Source organism: Neurospora crassa, linkage group III (assembly GCF_000182925.2).
Source record: "Neurospora crassa OR74A linkage group III, whole genome shotgun sequence".
Classification (NCBI taxonomy): domain Eukaryota; kingdom Fungi; phylum Ascomycota; class Sordariomycetes; order Sordariales; family Sordariaceae; genus Neurospora; species Neurospora crassa.
Genome location: NC_026503.1, coordinates 1313959 through 1339474, shown reverse-complemented (window position 1 = coordinate 1339474; position 25516 = coordinate 1313959). Strand labels below are relative to the sequence as shown.

Genomic DNA, 25516 nt, shown 5'->3' with positions numbered 1-25516 from the left:
ATTTTGTCGTCCTTGTATCAGTCACCGTCTCGAACAATACAGTTGATGTCCGTCTCGTTTCCTTTGTTGTCAGTTTCGTTTCCCACGTCACGGTATCTACCGTTCCTCCCTTTGCGGCGCTCCACAGGTTGCTATCATTCGCTTAATATGTTGTTTTCCTTTTTGGATGTGAGAATGTATTTCCAAACAATGTAGCAGATTATCTCCAAAGGCCATACTGCGACAACAAAATTTGAGGCCACATAGATTGTGGTGATCCGAGTGCGTCGGGTAATTGGGGGGACTTTGGTGACTTTGTCAATTTTGCTGTTGCAATGGATTCAGATGGCTTCTGACCGGTGCCAGAACCATAGAATCCCAAGTAAACACCAACCAATGACGACTGAGACCCAATTGTGAAGTTGGACATTTGAGGTGTCATATTGAACAGTTGTTGTCTTTTGCAGCCGACGGAACGACGCGAGTTGTTCTAGCCCTTCAATCCAGGCAGAGGGGCCCCAGCGGATGATTGGAGTTTACGTACTCCAAGAGGCCTCGCAGCCGAAGTGACTGACGTTCCCGTCGTGGTGGTTGTTGTAGGCGCCGCGGACGACGCTTGTGCCCTTTCTGGGGCTTGAGTGGGACCGCATGGGGCGGACTGGAATCTGGGTCCGTTCTAGTCTGTTCACGGATATTACGTTTAGCTAATCTTCGCGGTGATATGGATAGGTGCCCAGAGGACAAGGTGTAAGCTGGGGAGGAGATAAGAAGGGAAAGGAACAAAAATGAATTGAAACATGAAGTAGACTTACAACAGCCAGAAATTCTTCCTGCCCCACGAGAACACGAAGAACACGTTGATGGAGAACACCACCAACTAGATCAACGCGAGGAGGACTTTGTGGGCCAAGGCTGCCAGGAGTGTTGTGAGGACAGCGCACTCGGACATCGTGTGAAAGGATAAATGAAAATAATGGGATGAAAGAAAATGAGACGAAAAGTGGATGGTGGTTAGAGGATGGGATGGTAGTTGGTAGGTAAGGTAGCTTGGTGTTTGTTGCTAATGAAGAAGCGTTGAAATAACCAAGCAAGTGATGAGCAAGTGGTCAGCTAGAAGCCAAGCAGGTACCTTAAACTATGAATGAAGAATGCGTGATGTCTGGTCGGCTTGACACGTTGTCGAGATGATATAGGTGTGTGTCAAGAAAAGAGAGAAAGAATACCAAAATGTGAATGGGGAGAGAAGGACCATTTTGTAAGAGCTCGTGAAAATTGTCCTACGGTGGCAGGGCCGGACCACATACAAAGTGCCTGCCACTACAATCTGTTGAAACACAGGGGTAGGTGTATTCCTGTAGTTATTCTTTCCTGATATTGAGCTACGGAAGTAGGTAGGTACCTCTACTCATAGTGCACCGATATGTAGGTAATTCCATCATAACGGTCCGCTCCGTTCCTTTCGTGGACCCTTCTTAAGCGGGTTCATCCTGAGTATTCCCATCAGGACGAACCTGCTTTCTCGTTATACCTCTTAATCATCCAAAAAGCAGACGCCACGCCCCTTGTCTACATCGGTCGGCAGTGGAACACACACCGAAGACTCAGGGCGTACATCATACCTAGGTTTGCCGACTATGACAACCGCAAAAACCTGTCACAGTTTACAGAAATCGCCCGCCTACCAACAAGGGGATCGCATCACCCACAAAAAGATACTGGCATCGGCACCCGTATCTACCCTCAGACCCGCTCCTCATCATACCTGCAAGATCCTTATGCCTCATCCTCGAGACTGCCCTCACTTACATGCTATATGCATACAAAAATCGCCAAGCCTATCTTCATCCAACACTTACCAATCGCAAATCCACATGGGGCACCTCGTTTGAATCACAAACCGGATGTTACCTGCAGACCTTGTACATATTTCATGACGTTCAAGTGGTTGATACCTGCCATGGAGTCGACCGTCGTCGTTCCCACCTTCCATCATTCAGTGCCATTTCCATGTCAACCAAGGGTTAGGGTTGATATTAAGGGGGTGGCCCAAACTACTGTAACAGAAGATGTCATTCCCATTTCACACAACTACAATCAACATGCCATATTTCGAGAAAATCTCACCGAAAACATAAAACCGAGGAGAGAAAGGAATAGAAGACAAGGGGAAAAAAAAAAAAAGGTGTTCCGCACCGGACTCGAACCGGCAACTTCCAGTTTAGTTCGGTCAAGCTTGGTGTGAAGGCAGCCTCAACTCGAAGTTAGACGTAGGGATTTCCTCAACTTTCTTCCCCATTCTTCTTCCGCCACCAAGGCCTTTCTTACCTTCCTCGGCTTCTTGGGTTTAGGCTCTTTATCATCAACCGGGTTCTTGGTGTCGTAATCGTAGACTAGATCCGACGCGTTCTGGAGGAGACTCGGCCGCAAGACGTAGGAATTCCATTGATTGCGGTACCCCTTCCATTTGATCAAATATTCCAAGATTGGGCGGCCATGCTTGAAGTTGGTGCGTCTACCGAGGATCTTGTCGATTTCATACTGCTCGTCCTTGTCCGCATCCTCCTCAATTACCCTCCCGGGATTGAGGTGACGACGGCCGAACGGGTCTTCGCCTACCGGTGCCGGCACCAGCTGGGTGATGGAGACCGTTCGATGATTCCTCCACGTCTTCGGGAAATCAATTTCCACAGCCAGTGGTCCAGTTGCAGCTACCATTGATGCATGACAACAGCGTAGCCTCAAGCTCAGAGTGTATGTTGTATTGAGTAACAGCTCACAAAGAGCTCTCCCTCATTACTCCCGGATGTACCAGCGGACCACGGAAGAGGCCGCTGGTAAGGTGGGCTATATACCCCTTAGTGGCTCTAGGCAGAGATGAGATGAAAGGGTCAAAGGGGGGCTGGGAGGGTGCAAACTTGGGGTATTTGGTGTGCCTACGCGTCTTTCGGAAACCGATCCTGAGGCGGGCCTGGATGTCATGAGTGCTACTGCATTGTCAGTTCGCCTTTCGAAGAGGTCTCTTGTTCAAATCGGTTCCGTTTGTTGTTCGCTAGCCACAGGTACCATTAAGATGTGCGAGCCTCGCGAAATCCAAGCATACACGGTGCATATACGAATGCCTATCCAGTCCTTATCATGAGGTTCATTCATATTTATATATCCAAAAGCTGTCAAACACAGGTCGACTCGCTTTTGCCAAAGTTCTCATCCTCTTCAAAATCGAAGACACCAGGCCCGACATCCTTAACCGAAGAAGCGACCCCAATGTCTTCCGGTACACGACTCTTGTGCTTCCGGCATTTGCAGAAATTTCGTGGCCCATGAACTGAACTCGCCAATTTCGATCGAGGATTCCACCGCAGACAAACTATGCCTCTTCCTTTCCATCCTCCCAGCCCCATACCGTGGCCAGGAAACGGGCCACGTTCACACGCCTTGACCGTATTTCCAACATCCAGGGGTGGTCGAGCATACGCCAAGGGCTCGCTCTGCGGTTGGGATCCTTCTCCAAGCTACACAATTCTCCTGGTTAGCTTGCTGGACAAAAGAAAAAGAATAAGGAGTGGGTGCACATACCAGCAGTCAATGAAGTACTTGAACTTGTCAGTCCAGAAAATGTTCGCATCAGGCTCATCCTTCAGCTTCGGCACAGGCTGACGGACGATGTACGTCAACAGGTCAATGAGACCGGCACGGGGTTGTGAGTCGGTACCATCGGCGGGGAAGGGGAAGCGGTGCTGTGCAACCTCGAGCAGGGTAACACCCAAAGACCAAACGTCCGAGGTGATGGTATATGACTGGCCTGTGATTCGCTCAGGCGCCATGTAATAACTGGTACCGATGAATGTGTTGGCCGCGCCGTTCGTGCCATAATCGCCCGAGACACCGAAATCGCAAAGCTTGACCTCGCCGTTGCGACAGAGAAGGATGTTGCTAGGCTTAATGTCACGGTGGATGATCTTCTTGCTATGCAGATATGTCAATCCGTGTAGAACGCCCTCGGCAATCTTGCCCAATACCCTTTCTCCTGTACGCCCCCCAAGCTTCTTGACCTCCTTGTAAACACTGTCAAGAGAACCGCCTTCGCAATACTCCATGGCAATGGAGATGGTCGCGGACTGGGTGTCGACGACGGCACCAAAGTACCGACAGATGTGCTCGGAGGCGCACTGCTTGTTGAACCCTAATTCACGGACAATTTGCTTGGCAACGTCCTTGTCGGGGTTCGCTGTGATGATCTAATCGAAGAGTCGTCAGCAGGGATTCGAGCAAAATTATGGGATCAGATCTCAAGCTGGAGTGCCATACCTTGAGCGCAAATACGGTCTTGCCGCCCTTCAACTTGGCTTTGGTTACCGCACCTCCTGCACCCTCACCTAGGGGTCCCAACTCCTCGACTCTCTTCTCCATCATGGCGATCCTCCATCCATCGTCATCAAGCTCTTCGACATCTAATGTCCTCGCTTTCTCCAGTGTAAGCTTGTCGAATGCTTCCAATCCATGCAGGCTGTTTTCTCGTTCCATACCCACACCTCCCTCGCTGGCATTGGAGTAGAGAGAACCCACTGCAGAGACAGGGTCTGGTGTGCCGTGTGGCCTTTGGGCGCCGATAAACGAAACATTACTATACCGGGTGTCGGCGCTGGTAGGGTTGCTCTCGGGACCAAAGCTGCCACTCCTGCTATGCGCCGCACTGCTATCGCTGGCACCGCTAGCGCTATAGCCTTGGGCGCCTGGTCGTCCGGCAGGCTGCTCATGTGGTATTGTGGTGCTACCCATGGGGGTAGCGAGTTTGAGTTGTGGTGGCGCCGCACGCGCCGGAGGAGCGCCGGGATTACCAACGGGCTTGACACTTAGAGACGGGGGGATCGCAAGGCCAAGACGTGGGGGGCCCCGACCACCGGGGCGAGCGCCGGGGATGGCTGGCCGGAGGAGGGGTGCGGGGGCTGGTGCCATTGTGGGAACGGGGGATGGTCCCTGTTGGAGTTGGGGTGCCTGGAGACCTGGGTTGGCCTGCTTGGTGTGAAGTGTGTTAGCGATGAATTGGTGTTGCCAGCAAACGAGTGTGGACGCGAAACGAGTGTTATAAGGTGTGAGAGGCAGTCACCAGGCACCTTAAAAGAATGGAGGGTAGAAGAGAGCAGAGAGGTGATGCTGAGAGGCAATTGGGGAGTCCTGATTAAAGAGGGCGAATTGGGTAGTTTTTCTACTTGCCTTGGGGGCAGCATCGTTGCTGCTTTGACCTTGGTGATCGGCCATGGTAGTCTGTTGATGGCAGATGCCTTTGCCGTCACTCGGTGACGACGTTTCGAATCTTGGAGACAAAGGGTTCAGACTCTGGAAGCCTGACAAGCCTCAGTGCTTGAGATGTGGCCGAGACCTGCGAGGCGAAATCGAGCCGGTCACGAGACGTGCGGTAGTGCCGTTGTTGGTCTTTTGGCCGCAGATGGTCTTGTAGTTGTGCGACAATGACTTTGCTTTCTTCGCTAGTGGTAATATCTGACTGGCGAGAAAACGAGGTCGTCGAGCAAGACAAGCTGTCTGAGGTGCAATAGGCGAACGGGGCGACTTGGGATGAAGAGACAAGACGAGTCGTTCGGACGAAAAGCAGCAACGCGATTTGTCGGCAAGGGGAGGGGCGCACTGTATGGTAGGCGACGAAACCCGGTAGGTGCAGGCTCGTACGTCAAGGGACGTCAACTGACAAACAACGAGATGGCGACGAGTCGAAGTGATGTGGTGCAGACGGGACGTGTGTCTTTTAAAACGGCTGAAGATGGATGATAGATCAAGTGTCGGTTAAGAGAAAATGCGGGATGCCGGTGTATAAAGAAGTCGGGCCTTGAGAACGAACGTGTATGTACTATGTAGTAGGTAGAGGTAGGTCCAAGCTGTGTGTGTGAGAGAGTGCGGGATGCACGGCTACATATGCAAGTGGAAGCTCAGTTGGAGGGCAGGCGACACAATGAAGGACTCTCGTAGGACTCCAACCTCGGCAGGGAACCTAACGAAAGACGGGACCGGGCCGGACTCTGGGAAATGGGCCAGGCGCCGAGCGTGAGCCACTGGCAGTGTTGCAATCTCCGGCGGAGTCGTCTGGCAGTGGAGAGGACGGAGGTTACGATGTTGGGATCTGTCGACTTGCCGTTGTTTCTGTTGACACACGGGGATGCTTGCTCCCCGGTGCCAGTTTTTGATTTGAAGAGCGGCACTGGGAGCGGACCTGTCAAGGCGGGCAGTGTCTTGTCTCGGCGGTGGAGTGGATGTCGGCTGTGTGCCCCACACTAGCAGTGTGATCGGATCAGGGGTCCTTCGCTTTTATGCACAGGGGAATGCCCGCTGCGGCCCTGAACGGCGGGGTCTTGTTCTCCTCACAGGAACATGGGACTGTTGAACAGGGCGAGAATCGAGCCGGGGGTTGCAATTCAGCGACAGAGTAGAGCGGCGCTTGGAGCTTTCTTTGTTGAACTTGGAACCGAAGACGAATGATTAGTATTAGACAGGACCGAGAAGGGAAGTTAAAAGACTACATTTCCTCCAGCAGCGCTTAGGTTGTTCGTCTCCGCTGCTGCAGCACCTTGCCACTTCGTCAAGGTAATTCGATGAGGAATACGAAAACATACTACATACCTAACCACATTACCACATAGGAACCAAACAATGGCAGTTTCTCTGTCGTAAGAATTGAAGACACAGCACCCATGCCATTGACCAGGCAAGCCAGGGCGAGGCCGTCCCGGGGTTGGTGCGCATCTGATGACATCCGTACACTACGTCTATGGTAGTACCCCAGCTCGCCCGGCAAACGAAACTCGACTTACAACGGTCTTTAGAAACATCTGATTGGCACGCTGGAAAGCTGCCACAGGGCGTCCGATCGACACTCTCACTGGCCAGTCAAGCCTGTCCTTTCGCTTCAACCCTCCCGCGATTCCACCAGTCTCGCCTTGTCGTTCTAACCACAATACACCACCAGGGGGGACATCGGCATCGTCAACGGGTTCTGCAAACTCTGTTCTCTCAGTGTGCTTGGCCAAAGAGGCACAGAAAGGATTGTCTACGTCGTTGAGAGACACTGTGCCTCGCAGTTCACTGTGAGTGAGCGGCGTTTCAGAAGAGACAGCCTGGAGAATCTACAGCATGATCAGCTCAGGCCTTCAAGGTTAACTTCACCATCTTGGGGAGCCAACCAGGTGGATGAAACATGCTTGCTTTGATCAACACAATTGTTTACACTTGAAGCAGGTGATAAGTTATAGATGACAATGAAGGACCTCAGCATATGCGAATCGAGATGAATATGAGGTATATCATCAAGCCATACGAAGCATGATCATGCCATGTAAACAAAACACTTTTACCTCCTTTCATTGCTCGATATTATCATGTTGATACCTTGTTCTGGCCTATTTGCCTGCTTATTCGATGGGGGCATTTGGGGACCAAATCGGTAGGCCACTGTGCCAGTAAAGTACCACAACGTCAACATGGCCCATCATGTTCATCGAAATGCCCGAGTTGGGTAAGGGCCGATAGCCCATGCATCGCCGGGGCAAGCTCGCGTGTGCCCTACCGCGGGTTCCACTCCAGACTTGGCCCGTTTAGCGGCGGCCATGAGGATCCGTAGTCTTGGGATCATCGTCAACGACTGTCCTTCTGTGGCACTAAATCATAACACAAGAAGGGGGCCCGTTGAAGGACATGATCTCATCTGTCGTAGTTCGTCCGAGCATCAAGACAACGAACGAGCTGCATCCTTGAGGTGCTGTCTTTCAGCCGACCGAACAAGCTGCTTTCCCTTCTGTTATCGATACTTATACTCCTTGTGTAGACCTTGTTCGGAAACCGTGCAGTCAGCATAACACCACCAGAAGCTGGACATTGCAGTGCTTTTCCGACATGAACCTTGATCCTAGACTGCTCATGCTTCTTGGCTCATTCCCAAACAAGAAGAAGCTCTCCTATTTTTTGCATTCTTCCAAGCGCCCAGAAGTCGCACTATGGAGATCAAACCAACGGTTTCTTCGTATTCCATGAGATGGAATGTGGAAACGAACAACCCCGTCCAAAACTTAAGCGCCGATGGGTTTGGTGGCTGACGCTTGTTATGCGACGTTGGCGGTTCGCCGGCGCTTCGGCTTGCGTTTCAAGGTACACTGGTGGGTCTTGCTGTGATGCTACCCTAGGGGCAGGCCCAGGCTTGCTTGCTTGCGGTCCGTGTGCGGACGTCGGGTCTTGGCGATCTGTACATATTAAAAGTTCGTGAATGGAAGGACGATGGGTATATAAGTGAGAATGAAACTCTAAGGATATGGGCACTTTATCACGATACACAGCGGTTCATACCCTCATGGTATCGTTCTGCGAAAGACATGTACATAAGGAGATGGAGGACGGCTTGGTGAGGCTCTAGACCGTTGAAGTGTTTCTGAAGCACCGAGGCACCCCCATAAAGTCCAAAATGCCACGCTTACGTAATGACGCTCAATGTGACATTTTTACAAGCACGCTTTCCCTTTTCGGTCACTCCCGAGAACCTTGCTGAACCAAAAATTTTGAATTTTGTAGCGGTCGCAAGTCGTTATCAGTTTATCGACTGATAATCAACACCACAGGAACACACATCGAATCTGCTAGAGGCGCCCATCACGGTCCTGGAACGAATGCGAAGAGACATCTCGCACCAAACATAAACATCCGTCTAGACCTTTTGATTCCAACTCCCGCAAATAAGGAGCAAACCAACAATGCCGTCTGCCACAGCCGCAAAGGCCAAAAAGGCCAATGCCAATGCCAACCTCAAATCCAAGGTTAACAAGGCGCCCGCCGTCACTGAGATTGATGAACAATCTGGTCACTCTGAGGATGAGTCCGACTTTGGGTCTGAACTAGATGTGGAGGATGAGTCGGCTGCCTCAGATGAAGAGGACGAGGATGAGGACGAGGATGAACACGATTTAGAGGAGGGCGTCTCAGACGAAGGGGAGGGCGTCTCAGACGAAGAGGAGGGCGTCTCAGATGAAGATGAGGACGAGGAGAACCAGAGCGCCGGATCAGGCTCAGACTCAGATTCCGATTCGCTAGACAGTGACGCCCCCAGAAAACGACGCCGTACCTCACCTACCATCGACGACATCGTTACTCAACTTGAAGACGAGGAAGAGGATGACACGCCTGTCGCCCCCGTCAAGCCTGTCTTCAATAACGTCCCATCCCGCATCAAGAAAAAGCAAGCTGAGGCGCCCAAGACAGAAAAGACCGAAGAGGCAACACCAGCCCTACCAGTACCAGAGCCTGCCAGCACAGTTTCTGTTCCTATCGACGCCAACACCACCTTTGACGCACTCAATGTCCGCCCATGGCTGGTCCAGTCTCTCGCCAACATGGCCATCAAGCGGCCAACCGGCATTCAAAAGGGTTGTATACCCGAGATTCTCAAGGGCAGGGACTGTATTGGTGGCAGTAGGACAGGTTCGGGTAAGACGGTAGCATTTGCCGTTCCCATTCTCCAGCAATGGGCTGCCAACCCATCCGCCATCTTTGGTGTCATCCTCACGCCCACCCGGTAAGTCCACTCCGAGTACCCCTTAACCCCCACAAACAATCAAACAATAGGTAGAGGCTAACCACTTCCACAGCGAACTCGCCCTCCAAATCATGGAGCAAGTCATCGCCCTCTCTCAGCCCCACGTCCTCAAAGCCGTCCTCATCACCGGCGGCGCCGACATGCGCAAACAAGCCATTGACCTCGCCAAGCGTCCTCACCTCGTCATTGCCACCCCCGGCCGTCTCGCCGACCACATCCGCACCTCTGGCGAGGACACCATCTGCGGTCTTCGCCGCGTCAAGTTCATTGTGCTCGACGAAGCCGACCGCTTGCTCGCCAACAGTGGCCACGGCTCCATGCTCCCCGACGTCGAAGAATGCTTCTCCGTCCTCCCTCCTCCTTCCGAGCGCCAAACGCTTCTCTTCACCGCCACCATGACGCCCGAAGTCAAGGCCCTTTCCGAGCGCCCGCCCATTCCCGGCCGCGCCCCCGTCTTTGTGTGCGAAGTCGACACCCAGCGGCTCGCCATCCCCGCCACCCTGCGCCAGATGCACCTCCAGGTGCCGGTCACCCACCGCGAGCACTACCTGCACATGTTCCTGCTGACCCCGCAAAACGTGGACAAGAGCGTCATCATCTTCTGCAACCGCACCAGCACGGCCGACTTTTTGCACCACTTGTTGCGCTTGCTCGACCACCGCGTTACCTCTCTGCACTCCAAGTTGCCGCAGAGCCAGAGAATCGACAACCTCGGTCGGTTCCGCGCCTCGGCTGCGCGCATTCTGGTGGCGACCGACGTGGCGGCCAGAGGTCTCGATATCCCCGAGGTGAAGATTGTGATCAACTACGACATCCCCCGCGATCCGGACGATTATATTCATCGTGTTGGTCGTACGGCGCGTGCGGGCCGCAAGGGTGATGCGGTGACGTTTGTGGGGCAGAGGGATGTCGATCTGGTGCTGGCGATCGAGCAGAGAGTTGGACGGCAGATGGAGGCATGGACGGAGGAGGGCGTCAACTTGGAGACGAGAGTGATCAGGGATGCGCTGAAGGTGGTGGGCGAGAAGAAGAGGGAGGCCTTGTTGGAGATTGAGGAGCAGAAGGAGGTGGGCGGAAAGAGGAAGAGGGGGAAGGAGAAGTTGAGGGCCATGTAAGCTGTCCTGTTGATGATAAGAATAGGGAGGAGAGGGGGAGCCGAAGTGGAGGAGGTAATGAAGGGAAAGGGGGTAGTGAATGATCTGATACCAAAAATATGTGTTGGGGTAGGGTGATAGATAAAATATTGAATAAGGGATTGAAAGAGATAAAAGCGATGCCAAGCTATTTTTCATATCTTGTGCCCATGGGGACTATGGCCCGGCTTCTACAAATTATGTCTTCGGTGAGTTTGACTCCTCAAAAGGATGAGCCACGGCCATCATTGATCCTTGTTTTCAGGTTGGAACAAATGCGAGGACATCCGGAGGATGATTCACCGAGCGGAGGTATGCATTTTGAAAGAGATTGCTTCATATCGCACTCCATTTCCTCACACATCATTGATTTCAAAGGCCAGCCCTCCGTCGTGTATATACATCTCATAATACCTATTCACAACCCTTCTTTCTTCACCCCGCCACTATCGGCACCCATCCCTCCTCAAGTTCAACACCCTAACCGCATTCGCGCCCATCACTCCCCTTACCTTCTTCCCCTCCTCACTATCTTCCCCATCCTCCGCTCCAAACGCCTTCCTCACCGCCGCCCCATTCCACGTGACACTCTCCCACTCGCCCTCCTCATCGCTCCCCAGAGGCGGGAAAAACGGATGATCAGTACCAAACATCAATCTCTCGTGTCCCTCCGGTCCGCTCGCTTGCACGGCAGCCTTCAACCCCACATCGCTATACACCACCGCGTCAAGATAAATCTGACTACTCAACACCTCCCAAATCGTCTTCTTCGGCTTCGTCCCCGCAGCAGAGTGCAAGTGTCCATCATGCAAGATACAGCTTTCTATCCTCCCCGCCAGGAACGGCAACGTCCCGCCCGAATGGGCCAGCAACATGTTTAGCTTCGGCACCTGATCAAACACCCCCGCCAGGTACATCCTCGTGACAGCAATGGTGGTTTCCATGGGAAAACCGAGAGCAAGCGGCAAGACGTGGCCGTAGTTCTCCTTGGCGCGGGGCCCCCAGACTTCGTTGGGCAGACCATAGTGCGGATGCAAGAAGATCATGAGCTTCGCGTCGGCGAGGGCGTGAAAAACCGGCAAGAGATCGGGGTCGTCTAGCCCCTTTCCCAAGCCGGAGGTGCCGAGGATGACGCCCCGGCAATAAGGCAGGTTGGAAACGTGGGCGATGGAGGCAAGGATGACGTCGCGGGGAGCGGTCAGAGGTAAGGCGGCAAAGAAGAAAAGCCGGCCGCATTTCTCTTCACACATGCGGCTGAAGTCGGCGTTGATGGATTCGGCAATGGGTCCCGCTTCGGAGGCGGACAAGAAGTCAAGCCAGGGGTTGGCGAGGGAGACGACGGAGATGTCGATTTCGTGGGTTTCCATAAAGTGCATCTTTTGGTTGAGGGAGGAGTAGTGCTTGGTCAAGGGCCGGCCGGGGATGTTGGCGGGCGTCTCGCCCCGTGCTTTGGCTGCTTCGGCTTCTTCGAGGATGGGAACCTCGGTGTCGAGCAGGATGAGGCGCGGGTCGGGGGAGCCGGGGAAGGAGCGCACGAGGGGGATGGAGGTGCGGGATTCGAGGATCTTGACGTATTCGGGCGGGTACATGTGGGTGTGGATGTCCACTACTTTGCCATCGCCGAAACCCATGGTGATGGATTGGGGTGGTGGTGAGGGGAGAGAATAGGGGTTTCCGTGTTTTGGAGTTCAGTAATGCGGGGAGCGATCGTGAAGCTTGAAATTGGTCAAGCTTCAGTGGTGGTGATACTTGGATGTGGTGTTGTATAATGGGGTTGGTGAAGTAAGACAGCAAGACAAGAAAGGACAAACAAGAAAACAAAAAAACAAAACCTTTGTACAGTTGCTTAGCAACCAAACTAAAACAATGACGAACAGGCGTTACACTACGAAAAGGAACATGTTGGTTGTGTCGTGGTAGCATATCGTGAATACCCCGCCCTTGATCTTCCCTTTCCCCCCGCATTCCGTCGTTATCGTAGAATGCGACAGTGTAACAGAGCCGAGAGGGGGGCAAAGACAAGCTTATCATGGGAAGTGGGGATTTAATAAGAGCGACTTGTAAGCAGAAACACCCCTTCTGGAAGGCGAGAAAATGATTACTGCAACTCCCTCTCCAACGCTGTCCACTGACATCAAGCAAACGCAATCAGAGAGCGATCGCGGAGTGGCCGTTGCCTGCCCGTTTCGGTCATGCTATCGTTGCATGCAGCGACAGATCCCAGCTTGAACTAAACCCAACTCGAGATCGAGTCTCGGGGTGCGATACACTTGCCCGCAAGCACTCGTGCCAGCCACCGATAAAGGTAGACATATCGGGTCAAGATCCGATAAAGAACACGCCATAGAGTCCGTGATTCCGTGGCTCTTCTTATCTCCTTGTTGCCCGTGTTATTCTGCTTAATTGCTTGTGATACCCCGCCCGTGACAGCTTGTTGACTTTTGAACTCTTTGCGTGCTCAGTCCCCATACCAGAGAAAACGACCTGGATATAAAAATAAAGATGGAAAAGGCTGCTGTCAACGAAGACGGACTCGTCATCCCGGTATGCTACACCTTGGGACATAGCCATTGCTACTCACCCAGTGCCTGCCTGTCCTTGGGGGGCAACTAACCCGTCGAATAGCTCATCGACTTCTCCAAATTCCTCGAGGGAGACGAAACCCTAAAGCTCGAGACGGCCAAGGCGATCCTCCACGGCTTCCAGACAGCTGGGTTCATCTACCTCAAGAACATCCCCATCCAGCCCGATTTCCGCGAACATGTCTTCAACACCTCGGCCAAGTTCTTCAAGCTCCCCAAGGAGAAGAAGCTCGAGGTTGGCTGGACCACGCCCGAGGCCAACCGCGGCTACTCAGCCCCCGGCCGCGAGAAGGTGACGCAGTTGACCGATCCCGCCGAGATTGAGAAGATCCGATCAGCCGCCCCCGATATCAAGGAAAGCTATGAGATTGGCCGCGAAGACGAGCCGGGCCACCCGAACCCGTGGCCGGCGGAACAAGACGACCTCGTGGGGTTCAAGAGCACCATGAACAACTTCTTCGACCAATGCAAGGCGCTGCACATCGAGGTGATGCGCGCCATTGCCGTTGGTATGGGCATCGACGCCAACTACTTTGACAGCTTCGTCGATGTGGGCGATAACATCTTGCGCCTGCTGCACTACCCAGCTGTGAAAAGCGAGGTGTTCAAGATCAACCCCGGCCAGGTGCGCGCCGGTGAGCACACTGACTATGGCTCCATCACCCTGCTGTTCCAGGATTCGCGTGGTGGCTTGCAGGTGAAGAGTCCCAATGGGCAGTTCATCGATGCGACACCGATTGAGAACACTGTGGTTGTCAACGCTGGAGATCTGTTGGCTAGGTGGAGCAATGATACCATCAAGAGCACCGTCCACCGTGTGGTCGAGCCCCCTAAGCAAGAAGATGTCCACCCGCCCAGATACAGCATTGCGTAAGTGTTGCCTCTTGTTGCTCCTGGGTCTTGAATGAGTCGCGGCTGACCAAAGCTCTCCTTAGGTACTTCTGCAACCCCAATCACAAGAGCTACATTGAAGCCATTCCAGGCACATATGCGGCCGAGTCGGAGAGGAAGTATGAGGGTATCAACAGTGGGAAGTACCTGGTGCAGAGGCTGGCTGCCACCTACTAAGGGTAGCGATAAGAGATTTGCGTATGGCGCGTCAGATTGAGCGGAGGGCGTTTGGAGCTTTGATGAAATCTATACCTTGCTTTGTTAGTTAGTTAGTTGAGTCAAAACGAATGATGAATCATGAGCACTGTCCGACAATGGCACAGTCGAAGTTGGTGAGGATCTTGAAAATGTTGCCAGAAGGAGAAAAGCCAAAAATGACAAGGGATGACCCATGAGAATCGCGTAGGGCTGAGGGTGATAAAATCCAGGGTGCGTAATTACAGCCTGTTACGATACTTTCTCACACCTGCCACCATACAGCGGTATTTTTCTCAGCGGAAGATTACCATCCAACGTCACCGGCTCCATCCAGTCCACTGACCCAAACTTTCCACTTCTTTTCTCTTCTTTCTCTTTTTCCTATCATCCACCACCATCCAATCCAGCCCAGACCGGCCGGTCCCCAACCCGACAGTCCAAACCGTCGTCTGCAAAACACATACTACCCGCCACCAATCTCAACCGCAAGCCCACAAACAAACCATGAACAACGACGACCTAATAAAATATGCCTCCGACGCCGCCTCGCGCGGCGACGACCTCTTCGCCCTCCTCACCTCCGAGTCCATTCCAATCGACGCCACCTCCACCGAAGCCGACCTCCGGCGCGCCTTCCGTCGCAAAGCCCTGACCGCGCACCCTGACAAAGCCGGTGACGCCTACGACCCATTGCTCTACGAACGGCTCGAGCGCGCGCGCGATGTGCTTATCCACGCCGAGGCGCGCGCCGCCTACGACAATGGCATGCGCGCCATCCTGCAGAAGAAGGCGACGCTGGACGCCATGTCGGCGCGTCGGAGAAAGCTTGTAGAAGAGCTGCATCAGCGCGAAGAGGCGGCGAAACGACAAAAGGTGGATGAGGAGAAGGGAAAACAAGCAGTGGCGGCGGAGGTGGAGGCCATGGCGAGGAAGGGAAGGGCCAAGTTGGAGGAGAGGAGGAGGTTGATGAGGGAGGCGGAAGAGAGGGAGCGTGCTGCCGAGGCTGCTGAGGCTGCCGAGAAGGAACGACAAAAGAAGAAAGAGGAGGATGTGAAGATGGGTGGGACCGGTGCTGGTAGCGAACAACCTCCAGCAGCTGACGGCGTCAACGTCAACGTCAACGTCAATGGAGGCGGAGTTGATTACGACTCCAAGATTGCCGAGCTAGAACGCAAGCTCGAAGAAAAGCGCCAACGGAAAGCAGAAAAGGAGAGGAAAAAGGCAGACAAGAAAGCGGGCTCGGGCAGGGACAAGGACAAGGACAAGGACAAGGACAATCAAGACAAACCCCCCTCCACCTCCAACACGACACGAGCAGAAGAGTCAAAGGCTGACGAAAACAAGGCAGCCCAACCACCACCACCACCACAGCCAGCACCAGCGCCGACGAAGGAACCAGCTGCTCCTGCTACGGGCGAGCCTGTGAAGCCAACAGCAGTCGGTGGTGGTGGCTTCGCGGCTACCATGGCAAGGCTGAAAGCCGCTCAGGCGAAGCGGGATGCAGAACGGAGAAATCGAGAGGAGGCTGAAGCTGCGGTAGCGCAAGCTCAGTCGTCATAGTTTCTTCTGCTCTTGTCCGGTCAGCCCGTTGTCCTGGTCATTACGTCCCATCTCGTCGCGTTTCCGGTCCTGTCACTGTTCCTTTGCACATCATGATACCCAACTTTTCCATCGCCCATAGAGTAGTCATATGAGTTTACTCTCAACTTTGCCATTAAAAATAAAAGTTTAGGCTCACACCCGATTTTTTTCCCCGAGTACTCAACAAGGTACAATCACGTAATGTGTCTTTTGTTCCCGCCTTCCCCCGTATCAACAACGCCAAATGCCACCATCATGAATAACCCCTGAGTGGGATCCTCCCTAGGCAAGAAAGACAGCTCACGGGCAAACTAAGTGAGAAATAAGGAAACAAACAAGGGAGTGTAAAAAAATACACCAAAACACATAGAACAAAAACCTGAGATCAAATTGCCAACGTACATGTAGAGAGTAGTAGATAGAGTTTGAACAAGATCGAGGGCCCCCACTCCACCAAAACAGTGCAAAAACAAAAAACAGATTTCATCTTCCAAAATCTTCCACAAACGAAAAAAAAAATTGATGGTCTCTCCCGCCGGGAATTGAACCCGGGTCTCGAGCGAATCGAACTGATTTTGATGTTCAAGCTTGACAAGCTCACATACTGACCACTATACTACGGAAGATTATGTTACAACTGTTTGAAAATCAGCTGTCGTAGTCTTGGTTGCTGGGAATGTGGCTCACGAGTGGGGCTTATATACAGCCCTACATATTTCATCAGTTCTGGTGATTTATCATCGAACCATCACCATGAGGGGCAAGAATGGAGTTGATAGAGTAGAGCATCGTTATTAGACGAATGGGAAAGGGCACAAGAGGTAGACGACAGCGACGAAGAGGATTATAATTGAGGACGATTATTGATTGGGTGGATGAGGAGATAACTATTGACGCCGATTTGGAGCATGCTTTCTTTGTTGATGGATGAAATAAAGGCGTTGATGAAGGACCAGGAAGGGAGAGAGCATTGAAGTTACACTCACCTAACGAAGTTGAGGATGGGGAGGAGGATCAACGAGTATATAGTGTCATGCGCAGTAATAATTGTACCAGTGGGTAGAAATTTGGGGGAGACGGCCCTGTGGATTGTCAACTGATTGTTGGAAGTTGATAAACAGAAATTGGGAGAAGGGTATAGTACGTTTCGAGAGCCGGGAGTGTTTGAGGATGGATTCGCGTATTGGGTACCCCTGGGTGGATCGCCAATGCAATCCAATAGTTGGTGCTCCGGGTGACTGGCAAAAGAAAAAAAAGTCTACCTTGACGGAGATTCTTCTTTCCTCACTCCTTTTCCTAGCTCTGAGATTTAGAAAGGTTGCATTGTGTGTGATTATTAAATAACGGGAGAAGAAAAAATCTTTTCTCGCTCCTTATCTTCGTTTGATACCTTTACCGGAAGGTAACTTTGGGGATTTTGTAGTAGAATTGTAAAGATGTTGGTCAGGCAGGAAGGGCAAGTTCTTGGTCCAGATGGTGATTGATATTCGTGCTCTATAGAGACGATATTATGGTAACTAAGGTGGTCGGATATTTAAGCCAAATGAAAGGTTGGTGATGTATGTAAAGGTAGATCAATGAGGACGTTGGTGGATGACAACAATAAATAAGACACATTTCTCTGGTGCGTTTACCCATTTGCAAATCAATCACTATTACCAGTAGCAGAGGATCAACCTGTGTATGAATCGAATAAATATGATTTCAACTCCGCCGGACTATGTTTTTACATGCCCCTTGACCATGCCCAGAGCCCATCCGTATATGACACCATACCTGAACATACATATTCATTCCCAGATCAACCAACCGTCCAAGGGCCCGTTATATACATGATTTATCCATCCCAATCATCCATCGTAAATCCTCCTTGTAACGTATTATAACTCATAATGTGTATACCAAAGCTTTTCCAAAAGAGTATCCCCAGAAACATCAAGTTCGACGAACCACCGGTGTCAACCCCCGAGGAACACTCCAAAACCCAACAGCCAGAAAGGAAATATACCACCAGTAATATATCCTCCACTATCCTGCATTATCGACTCTCCTTCAAGTGTATTCCTCTCCCCCATTCCCAATTTACACCCCGAGTCTTTCAGGTATGTATGTAACTCACCGCCAAATCCGATTCCACTCTCCCACAAACCACTCTAGCGGCTGCAATTGCATATTCCTCCCAACCCAAATAGCCAGTCCGCCCAGGACCCCCAAGCTTCCCAAAACCTCCAGCGCAATGAGGCTCTTATACATCAATTCATCCGCAATCTCCATCAGGCCCAGGGGATCCGTTTCCCTCTGTCTCTGCTTTTGGTACCTGTGTTGCTGGTATTGCTGCTGCTGGTGCTGACGATGACCGTAACCATGACCGTGACCGTAACTGTGAAAACCGAATCCGAAAAGTCCCATTTCCTGCTGCTGCTGCTGCCAATCGGTAGTACCCTGTCGAGTATCCCCCCTTCTTCTTCTTGTGCTGAGGCTCCTGCTCGAGCCGCTCCTGTCCCTACTGCTTGTGGAAGGGATAGGAATCAGGGTTCCGTCAATGACGCATTCGCCGATTTTCTCGGTCAACCAGACTGCCCGTTCGTTGCGCGCCAGAGCTTCGTATTGTGCCCGCTCTTGTGCCAGGCTCTTCTGCAGCTCGGTGGCCCAGTTGGCCAGTCTTACTTGGGCCAGTCTCTCCTCGCGCTGGGTGTGGTCCGTTATGCGGGCGAGAGCATACGACGAGGTGGCGCCGATAGGACCGGAGGTATTGTATCTGTTGAGGAAGGAGGATGCGGCGCCGCCGGAGCGGGGGTTATGGGATGACGGAGATAGCGAAAAGACACTGCTAGGCGATGTGGGAGACGGAACAGCTGATCTTTCAGAGACTAATTTCTTGCGCCATTGGACGTACTTACGGGCTGCCGAATGGCGAAGCCAGGAGGCGCCGTCGGGACTGAAGACGCGCTCGACAAGCCGGGAAAGTTCAGATGGTACCAGAGGCTCGACATAGTCTGTGCTCATAAGAAGACTTGCGTCCATCATGTCGTAGTCGGTGCCGGCGGCGCTGGAGATGGCATATACGCCCTGTTCTGCGGGGTCGGGAGGCGAGGGAGAGAGTGTTGATGAAGATGCCGTTGTTGAGGGCGTGATGGAGAAAGAAAAGGGGCGGATGTTTGCTTCTCGGAGTTGAGCCTGGATTTGTTCCTTGCTGGCTGATATTTGCTCGGGTGACATCAGGTCGGCCTGAGACAGGAGGAAGATGATGTTCGTGAGAGGGCTGAGATGGTTAAGGTAGGCGATATCAACAGGACGAAGTCCTAGTAGAGGTGTTAGTTTTAGGTCCTTTGGTTTTCAACCTGGATCTCTTACTGTTTGAAACCAGGTAGAAAACAACATCAATCTGGACACCACCCTCTCCACCCAGCATGTTCAACATATCTCCATCATTGAGAGCGTTGACGTTCATGCGCTGCATCTGGGATTCGATATACTGCACCACAGGCGTGATGGTATCCATACTCTGGCCGGAAAAGTCAGCATAATCCAATCCGGCGCAAATAGAGACAACATACAGACGATCCACTCCCATAGCCAGGAGTATCGACAAAGCAAATATTACGATCCAAGACGGTCTCCCCCATGCTCTTTCTCCGTTTCAGCACGTTAAGGTCATCGATCTCGGACCACCACTGAGGGTATGGTTTTGTGCTGGCATAGACTTCGGTGATTTGGCTTGTGCCATTCGAGCTTTGTCGCCTACTGCTTGACCTTGAACCGCCTTTAGTCTGTTTTCCTTTTAGAGTCACCGAGTTCTTCAAGCTAGGTTGGGGTGACATGGGTGACGGAGTGATTGGATCAACATGCACAATGTGTTCGCAAGACTGAACGATAGCCTTGATCAACGAAGTCTTTCCGACGCCGCTGTCGCCGGCAATCAGGACCTTGAGCCGGCCCATGCTCTTTCCTTGGTCGGTAAAGGGTCGCCGGCTGGGCATCTTGATGCTCGGCATGATGAGCTGGGGATCACTACCGCTGTCCATCATGCTAGATTCGAGATAACGATTTTCGAGTTCGGTGTTGATCTCGTCCGGGTGGACGCTGTGCGGAATACTGGCCATGTCAAAATCGTCGGAGAGGCAGCATATGGAATTGCGCCGCGACGATGTGTCACTGACAGCGGACGCAGGACCTGTGCTAAAAAGAAAGGGGCTAAAGGGTGCTTGAGACAAATCGTTGGACGGGGTGGCAGAGGATGGCCTGGGATAAACAGCGTCTTCGATAACGTGGTCTAGGGTGTCAAGTATCTGGTTTGGAGTGTGGCTTTTGTGCTGGTGTTTGGATTGCGTTCTTGTGCTCGTGCTCCCGCTTGCGCCGGTCTCCTTCTCTGGCTCTGGGGTGCTGCTATGATGGGGATTGTGTCGATTATGGGAGAGACCCCGAGCCCGTCCGTGGTGGGCTTCGGAGCCCTCGACAACAGCGTGAGTTTTCTTCTTGTTGTCGCGCAAGTGTCGGTGCGGGCCAGCGAACGACGATGGCTGATTTCCCGTCAGAGGACCAACTGAAGATTCATCGCCAAAGCAAAACGTCATTTGCGGCGCCGGCGGTAGACGTAAAGACGGGATGTCATTGTCGGAGCCGCGAGGTCGCCCGAAGGCATCGTTGTTTGAGCGCATCGCAAAGAGAGCAATCTACATACACAAGGGAGTCGAGAAAGCGTTGAAGGTTCACGGAATGGGTAGCTAGTATGGCGCTTGATGATATTTTGATCTCGAAGGGGGCGGGAAAGAGAGATCAAAGAAGATAGCAAACAATGGGGAGTACAAAGTAACAAGATTGGATGCAGCGAGAAACGGGGGTCAACTTAATGGACCAAGTCCGGCCCGGAACCAGTTGGAGAGCTGAGATCACTGGATCGTCGTTTGGGTTTCAGGGCGCAGTCGTGGTGACGGCGTGATGGGATGTGTGTGCGCGAAGGGGGGGGGATGTGCGATGTGGTGATGACAGATGATGATGATGAGGAGGAGGAGGAGGGGCACCCATTCCATTGCCGTCTATTTGAATGGAAGATCAGATCCATTCGTTGCCCCCTATCACCACCATTCGGACTTGTACACTACCTAGCACCGTGATCCATCCATGGAATGCACGCAGGAGAGCTTCCACTTGGAGCTTCCCTTCAGTTCCCTTCTCCTTGTAGGTGCATACATACCGCTGGCCGACCGTCCAATACCTGGCCCGGCACTCGACGATTGCTGGGAGCCAGAGTCACTATCCGAGTGGACCTGATAGCGATGACATGGGGCCATTTCCCGTCGTTCCCCGCCTTCCTGTAATGGATCGCCCTGAGGCAGTGGACCTGCTGACCCCATCTGGAAAGGTAGAAAGGTACTCGGGTGGGTCCATGGGGGTCGGACACACGCGGGCGCCACAGCGGTAAAACTGGCCAAGACCGGGCAGCTAACCTAACCCCGCTACCCACTTCCGCCCCAAGTAACGAAGGAATGGAAACTGCCGACGGAGAAGGTTCCGTCGCATGGACCGTTGCACATTTCAACTCAACTCAACTTCACTTCAACCTTCCGATGACTGACGATCCCGCAATGGAATGTTCCATGTTGCCCTGAATGGCGCCGAATGGGACTCGAAACTCCCCGAAATCGACCCATTCCAGACGTTTCCCGACTTGAATGGCCTGCTTCCCTCCTATCGACACGAGCAATCACAACAGCAACCGGTGAACCTTCGATATTGCGACAAGACTTGCTCCATCCATCCATCTGTCCTGGAGACTCTGCTCGAAAATCGCCAGCATCCAAGCAAGACGCCTCCATGGTCCATCGTTGACGGATGGATGGATTCGCGTCATCGTACAGCCGCTGTCAACCAAGATGTGTCTTGTCAACTGGGATTCCCCGACGGTGTTACTCACGGACCCAGTCAAAGAATCTAAAGAGAAGTACAACCAGAGCTCTCTCATATAAGTCTGAGAACAGCCCTCAATAAGCACATACGACCATACCCACTGGAAAACTCGGGATCCCGTCCGCTCTCCCATAGATAAGCCAGTGAGGGCCAGACTAGTAGTTGGGTCGGTGACGACCAGCGAATCCCTGGTGTTGTATGTTTTTTCTTTCTTTTTTCAGTTCTTTTTGTTATAGACGACGGTAAACTGACTTGGGAACAGCCGGTTGGTTTTTCTGGAATGCAGTTTGTCCACTTTACTGCCACGATCAATCTGTCCAAGGAACTTGCATTGTATTTGTTTTTTTTTTTCAAATCTGACGTTCTTGCAAGGATCACGATTCACAAACGACTTAAATATGCTCGAAATCCTCAACTACGGATTCCTTCGAAAGGCAATCATCCATATTCTACCTCCGGCATAGTAGATTGCTCCAGCTTAGCCCCTTAGTCATCGATGATGGCTAACAGATTTTGTCAGTCGGTTGTTTTACTCTTTCACGGCAAGGAGGCAAGGAAGGGCCGCGGACTTACCGAATCTGCTAAGAGGGTTGCTCTCAGACTTCTCCTTGATGTTCGTCTGCGCCGCCTGCTTGGTGACATCCGTACCGTCGGTGATAGCCTTGACCGTCGACGCGGGCAGGGGCGTGATCTGGGACGTTGTCTCGGCCACGTCCTGGATGCGGGAGTCCATGCCGTTCATGATCTCCCGCTGTTTATCCTGCGCAAGCTTCTGCACCTGCTCGACCGCATCCGTCGCCCATTGGTTGAGGACGGCAATCTTCTTCTTCATCTGCGCCGATGCGTCCTGGTCACCGAGCGTGACCGAGAGCTCGTCGCACATTTTGAGGCCCGGCATGATGCTGTCCTTGGAGAGTTGTACCCACATTTTGGCAATGTCGCCAAAGACGCCAAAGTACGCTCGCATCGTCACGGCCGCGCTGTACAGCTGCGAGCGCTGGAAGTCGGTGTAAGTGTAGTTGCCAATCTTCAGGTCCTTGTATGGATCAGTGCCGTCAGCGGCAACAATCAGGTTGACGGTCTCGAGGAAAGGATCGACGTGGAAGCGGATGCACATTTCAACAAGTGACTCCATGGCTTTGAAGAAGCGAACCAAGTTGGTTACTTGCTCCTTGAGGTTGATGATGAGCTTGATACACTCGATGAGGACCCGCTTGATCTCGGCCTGTTCAATACACACAAGTCAGCAATCCTTCCGAATCCCGGGACTGGCATCGCCATGACCGAGTATGGTATGGACATACAAGAGAAACGTTTTCCTTGGTCAGCTTGGTAAGAGTAGCCTGGATCTGGCCCAGCTTGTTCTTCTGCTCCAAAAGCATGTCGGTGGATTTGATATAGTTATCTTGGGCAGTCGTCAGCATCTGCTGTGTCGTTGTCAGTCTGTTCTTCGCGGTTTCCAGCAGCGCCTGCGCCTGAGCACTCTTGGCACTGATCTGTGCAGTGCGCTGTTCCGCGTCAGACATCAAAGGGATCTATGGCCATGGCCGTGTTAGCTCTGTGGCATTTTCGAAAAAAAATACGGGTAGACTGAAAAGGAGGGGTACATACACCATTGGAGGCAACACCTGGAATGGTTTTGGCCGTCGCGATGAGAGTGTTTGCCTTCGGATATTGCGCGGCAAAATCTGCCTGCCACTTCTTGACAATTTCAGAGTCTTTGGCCGGCCACTCTGATGACATGCTGCCGGACTTTTTGACTTGGTCGTTGATTCCAGTGGCGACCTACGGTGTGTGTTATTCAAGGTTAGTTATCTCTTTCAGAAAAGAACGCAATCTGTGTATCCAAGCTGAAACTGTACCTGGAGAGACACATCAATGATGGTAGACAACGTTTGGCTGGGATCGGACGTCGTAGCCACCTGAGAGAAGCGTGTCTTTGCGTCCTCCAACATCGTCTGCACATAGCCGATGCTGTTCTTCTTGGAATCTACCCCAGTTCCGCCACTACGAGCTTGTTCCCAATCAATATTCCCCTCCGTGTTCTTCCCACTGACAATAACATGCAGGATGGCTAGGATGTGGTCAAGCCGAACGGCTTCGACGTATGCTGGGTCAGTAGCATTCTTGGGCGCGGCGGTCGGTGGGACAGGGTCTGACACCGGAACTTCGGGTGTAGACTCGTCCTTTTTATGGGGGTTGAGAAAGCCTCCGACAATGGAAGCACCTGCCTCGACCTTGGCGACTGGGTTGAGGTTGGAAATGAAGGCATGGGCAAATGAGTTGCCCAGGTTTGTGACGGCTCCTACCAAGTCACCGACAATCTGCTGGCCCATGATATCCCAACTACAGAAAGTTTGGTCAGCAACAACGCCCTGGCGACCTTGATGTCTAGGGAAAAGCAGCTTTCTTACCCAGTGGGGAACTGGTCCGAGGCCTTCTTGAAAGCCTCAGAAGCCGTCTCAACCTGTTTTCCCATCATTTTGAAGGCCTTCTCGGCTTCTTCAACGGTCGACTTCTGATAGTCCAAGCGGGTTTGCTCGGCAGCGACGCAGATCTCATTGCTCAGGATAGCTTCTCTAGTGGTGTTTTCCTGTTGGACGCAAGCTGCGTGCATCTCGCAAACGTACAAGAGCCAATCCTCGAACATCTTGTCCATTTTCTTCGCTTCGTCGAGACAAGTGGTTGATCCTTCCTTCAGAGTGTTTAGCTGCGGGCGCAACATCTTCTTGGCGGACTCGGGCTCGCCAATGATGGCCACGATGTCGTTGATCTATCCAATTATCCATTGGCTGTCAGTTCTCATCACTTCAAGGGTACATAAGTTCGTTGGTACGCTGCGCGCTGGGGGATCCAGCGATGCACTACCCGTGGAGATAGGGTGCCATTCTGACCCATCTCCATCTGTGAGAGAGTGGAGATGAGTTAAAAAGGCATCCTATCTCCACGGGTATCTAGTACAGGCTTGTGGAGATCGTACGACTGACCTTGCCGTTGATGATTGTCGAGGTCATCTGAATCCTACCCATGCCATTCTCCGCTGCAATAAATGCCATGCGGCCCATGTTACCGCACTCAACAAGATTGGCTTGGACCGAGGTGTACCTTTTGTTTGTTTGGTCAGTCTCAGTCACAGCGGTGGAAGATCTGTGCACTTTTTGACATACCTCAAGTATTGGAACCCCTTATCCTTGGGCGGTTCAAGGTGAACAACAGCGTTCGGGCTCGAGCTAGCAACGAAACAGGCTCCCATACAGCTGATGGATGTGGGCGCGGCCTGGAGCAGCTGTGCCCAGTCAAATTGGAAGATGAGACTGCTCTTCATCTCGTTAATTACTTGAGAGGAGACGTTGGGAGCGAGCTCTCGCTTTTCCTGGGCGGCCAGGACGACCTGGAGATCTTGGGCATCGGAAGGCATGGTGACGTGCTGAAAGGTACGTCCCAGAGAGAAAGAGCGGAAGTGTTTGCTTGTGTGATCAAGAGAGGCTTGATAGTGTTGGTTGCGGTTAAGGATAAGAATTGTGGTGATGACTGGCGATTTAACACGATCGATGCGAAGGTTCAAGTCGATACTTATAGGCAGGCCTACAAACTTCATGATCGCACCAACTGCCAACAGTCATGTCTTCCCCATCCTGCCCATCTACGTCCATCTCGTC

General features: G+C 52.4%; 9 protein-coding genes and 2 non-coding genes across 11 annotated transcripts; 5 read left to right on the top strand and 6 right to left on the bottom strand.

The window, feature by feature from the left end:
* Positions 1-2229: 2229 nt before the first annotated feature.
* NCU16630 (hypothetical protein) lies at positions 2230-2694 on the bottom strand (the record flags this gene model as incomplete). Its single annotated transcript, XM_011395721.1, has 1 exon — positions 2230-2694. The coding sequence occupies one exon, from the start codon at positions 2692-2694 to the stop codon at positions 2230-2232; it is 465 nt and encodes a 154-aa protein (XP_011394023.1).
* Positions 2695-2886: 192 nt separating this feature from the next.
* Positions 2887-6260, bottom strand: mek-1 (MAPK/ERK kinase). Its single transcript, XM_952217.3, has 4 exons — positions 5194-6260; positions 4288-4992; positions 3556-4217; positions 2887-3491 (listed from the first exon to the last, which is right to left on the bottom strand). Exons 1-4 carry the CDS (start codon positions 5236-5238, stop codon positions 3347-3349), a joined length of 1557 nt encoding a protein of 518 aa, XP_957310.3. The 5' UTR covers positions 5239-6260; the 3' UTR covers positions 2887-3346.
* Positions 6261-8292: 2032 nt separating this feature from the next.
* Positions 8293-10857, top strand: NCU06418 (ATP-dependent RNA helicase dbp-8). Its single transcript, XM_952216.2, has 2 exons — positions 8293-9544; positions 9618-10857. Exons 1-2 carry the CDS (start codon positions 8727-8729, stop codon positions 10678-10680), a joined length of 1881 nt encoding a protein of 626 aa, XP_957309.1. The 5' UTR covers positions 8293-8726; the 3' UTR covers positions 10681-10857.
* Positions 10858-10983: 126 nt separating this feature from the next.
* On the bottom strand, positions 10984-12706 carry NCU06417 (uracil-5-carboxylate decarboxylase). Its single transcript, XM_952215.2, has one exon. It carries the CDS (start codon positions 12327-12329, stop codon positions 11145-11147), a length of 1185 nt encoding a protein of 394 aa, XP_957308.1. The 5' UTR covers positions 12330-12706; the 3' UTR covers positions 10984-11144.
* Positions 12707-12816: 110 nt separating this feature from the next.
* On the top strand, positions 12817-14510 carry NCU06416 (thymine dioxygenase). Its single transcript, XM_952214.3, has 3 exons — positions 12817-13242; positions 13324-14150; positions 14216-14510. The coding sequence occupies exons 1-3, from the start codon at positions 13201-13203 to the stop codon at positions 14346-14348; spliced, it is 1002 nt and encodes a 333-aa protein (XP_957307.1). The 5' UTR covers positions 12817-13200; the 3' UTR covers positions 14349-14510.
* A 196-nt stretch (positions 14511-14706) lies between these two features.
* NCU06415 (hypothetical protein) lies at positions 14707-16122 on the top strand. Its single transcript, XM_952213.2, has one exon. It carries the CDS (start codon positions 14874-14876, stop codon positions 15927-15929), a length of 1056 nt encoding a protein of 351 aa, XP_957306.1. The 5' UTR covers positions 14707-14873; the 3' UTR covers positions 15930-16122.
* A 355-nt stretch (positions 16123-16477) lies between these two features.
* NCU15223 lies at positions 16478-16576 on the bottom strand. Its single transcript has one exon. It is a non-coding gene; the product is annotated as a tRNA-Asp (tRNA).
* Positions 16577-17590: 1014 nt separating this feature from the next.
* On the bottom strand, positions 17591-21067 carry NCU06414 (hypothetical protein). Its single transcript, XM_950863.2, has 3 exons — positions 19508-21067; positions 19305-19455; positions 17591-19252 (listed from the first exon to the last, which is right to left on the bottom strand). The coding sequence occupies exons 1-3, from the start codon at positions 20606-20608 to the stop codon at positions 18066-18068; spliced, it is 2439 nt and encodes an 812-aa protein (XP_955956.1). The 5' UTR covers positions 20609-21067; the 3' UTR covers positions 17591-18065.
* Positions 21068-21510: 443 nt separating this feature from the next.
* On the top strand, positions 21511-22229 carry NCU16627 (hypothetical protein). The gene is made up of 2 exons (XM_011395720.1): positions 21511-22053; positions 22120-22229. Exon 1 carries the CDS (start codon positions 21541-21543, stop codon positions 21883-21885), a length of 345 nt encoding a protein of 114 aa, XP_011394022.1. The 5' UTR covers positions 21511-21540; the 3' UTR covers positions 21886-22053; positions 22120-22229.
* On the top strand, positions 21945-22060 carry NCU15646. Its single transcript, XR_897847.1, has one exon. It is a non-coding gene; the product is annotated as a 5S ribosomal RNA (ribosomal RNA).
* On the bottom strand, positions 22175-25275 carry NCU06413 (hypothetical protein; the record flags this gene model as incomplete). Its single annotated transcript, XM_950862.2, has 8 exons — positions 22175-22360; positions 22431-23082; positions 23162-23392; positions 23469-23642; positions 23720-24203; positions 24272-24630; positions 24845-24962; positions 25025-25275. 8 exons carry the CDS (start codon positions 25273-25275, stop codon positions 22344-22346), a joined length of 2286 nt encoding a protein of 761 aa, XP_955955.1. The 3' UTR covers positions 22175-22343.
* Positions 25276-25516: the final 241 nt, after the last annotated feature.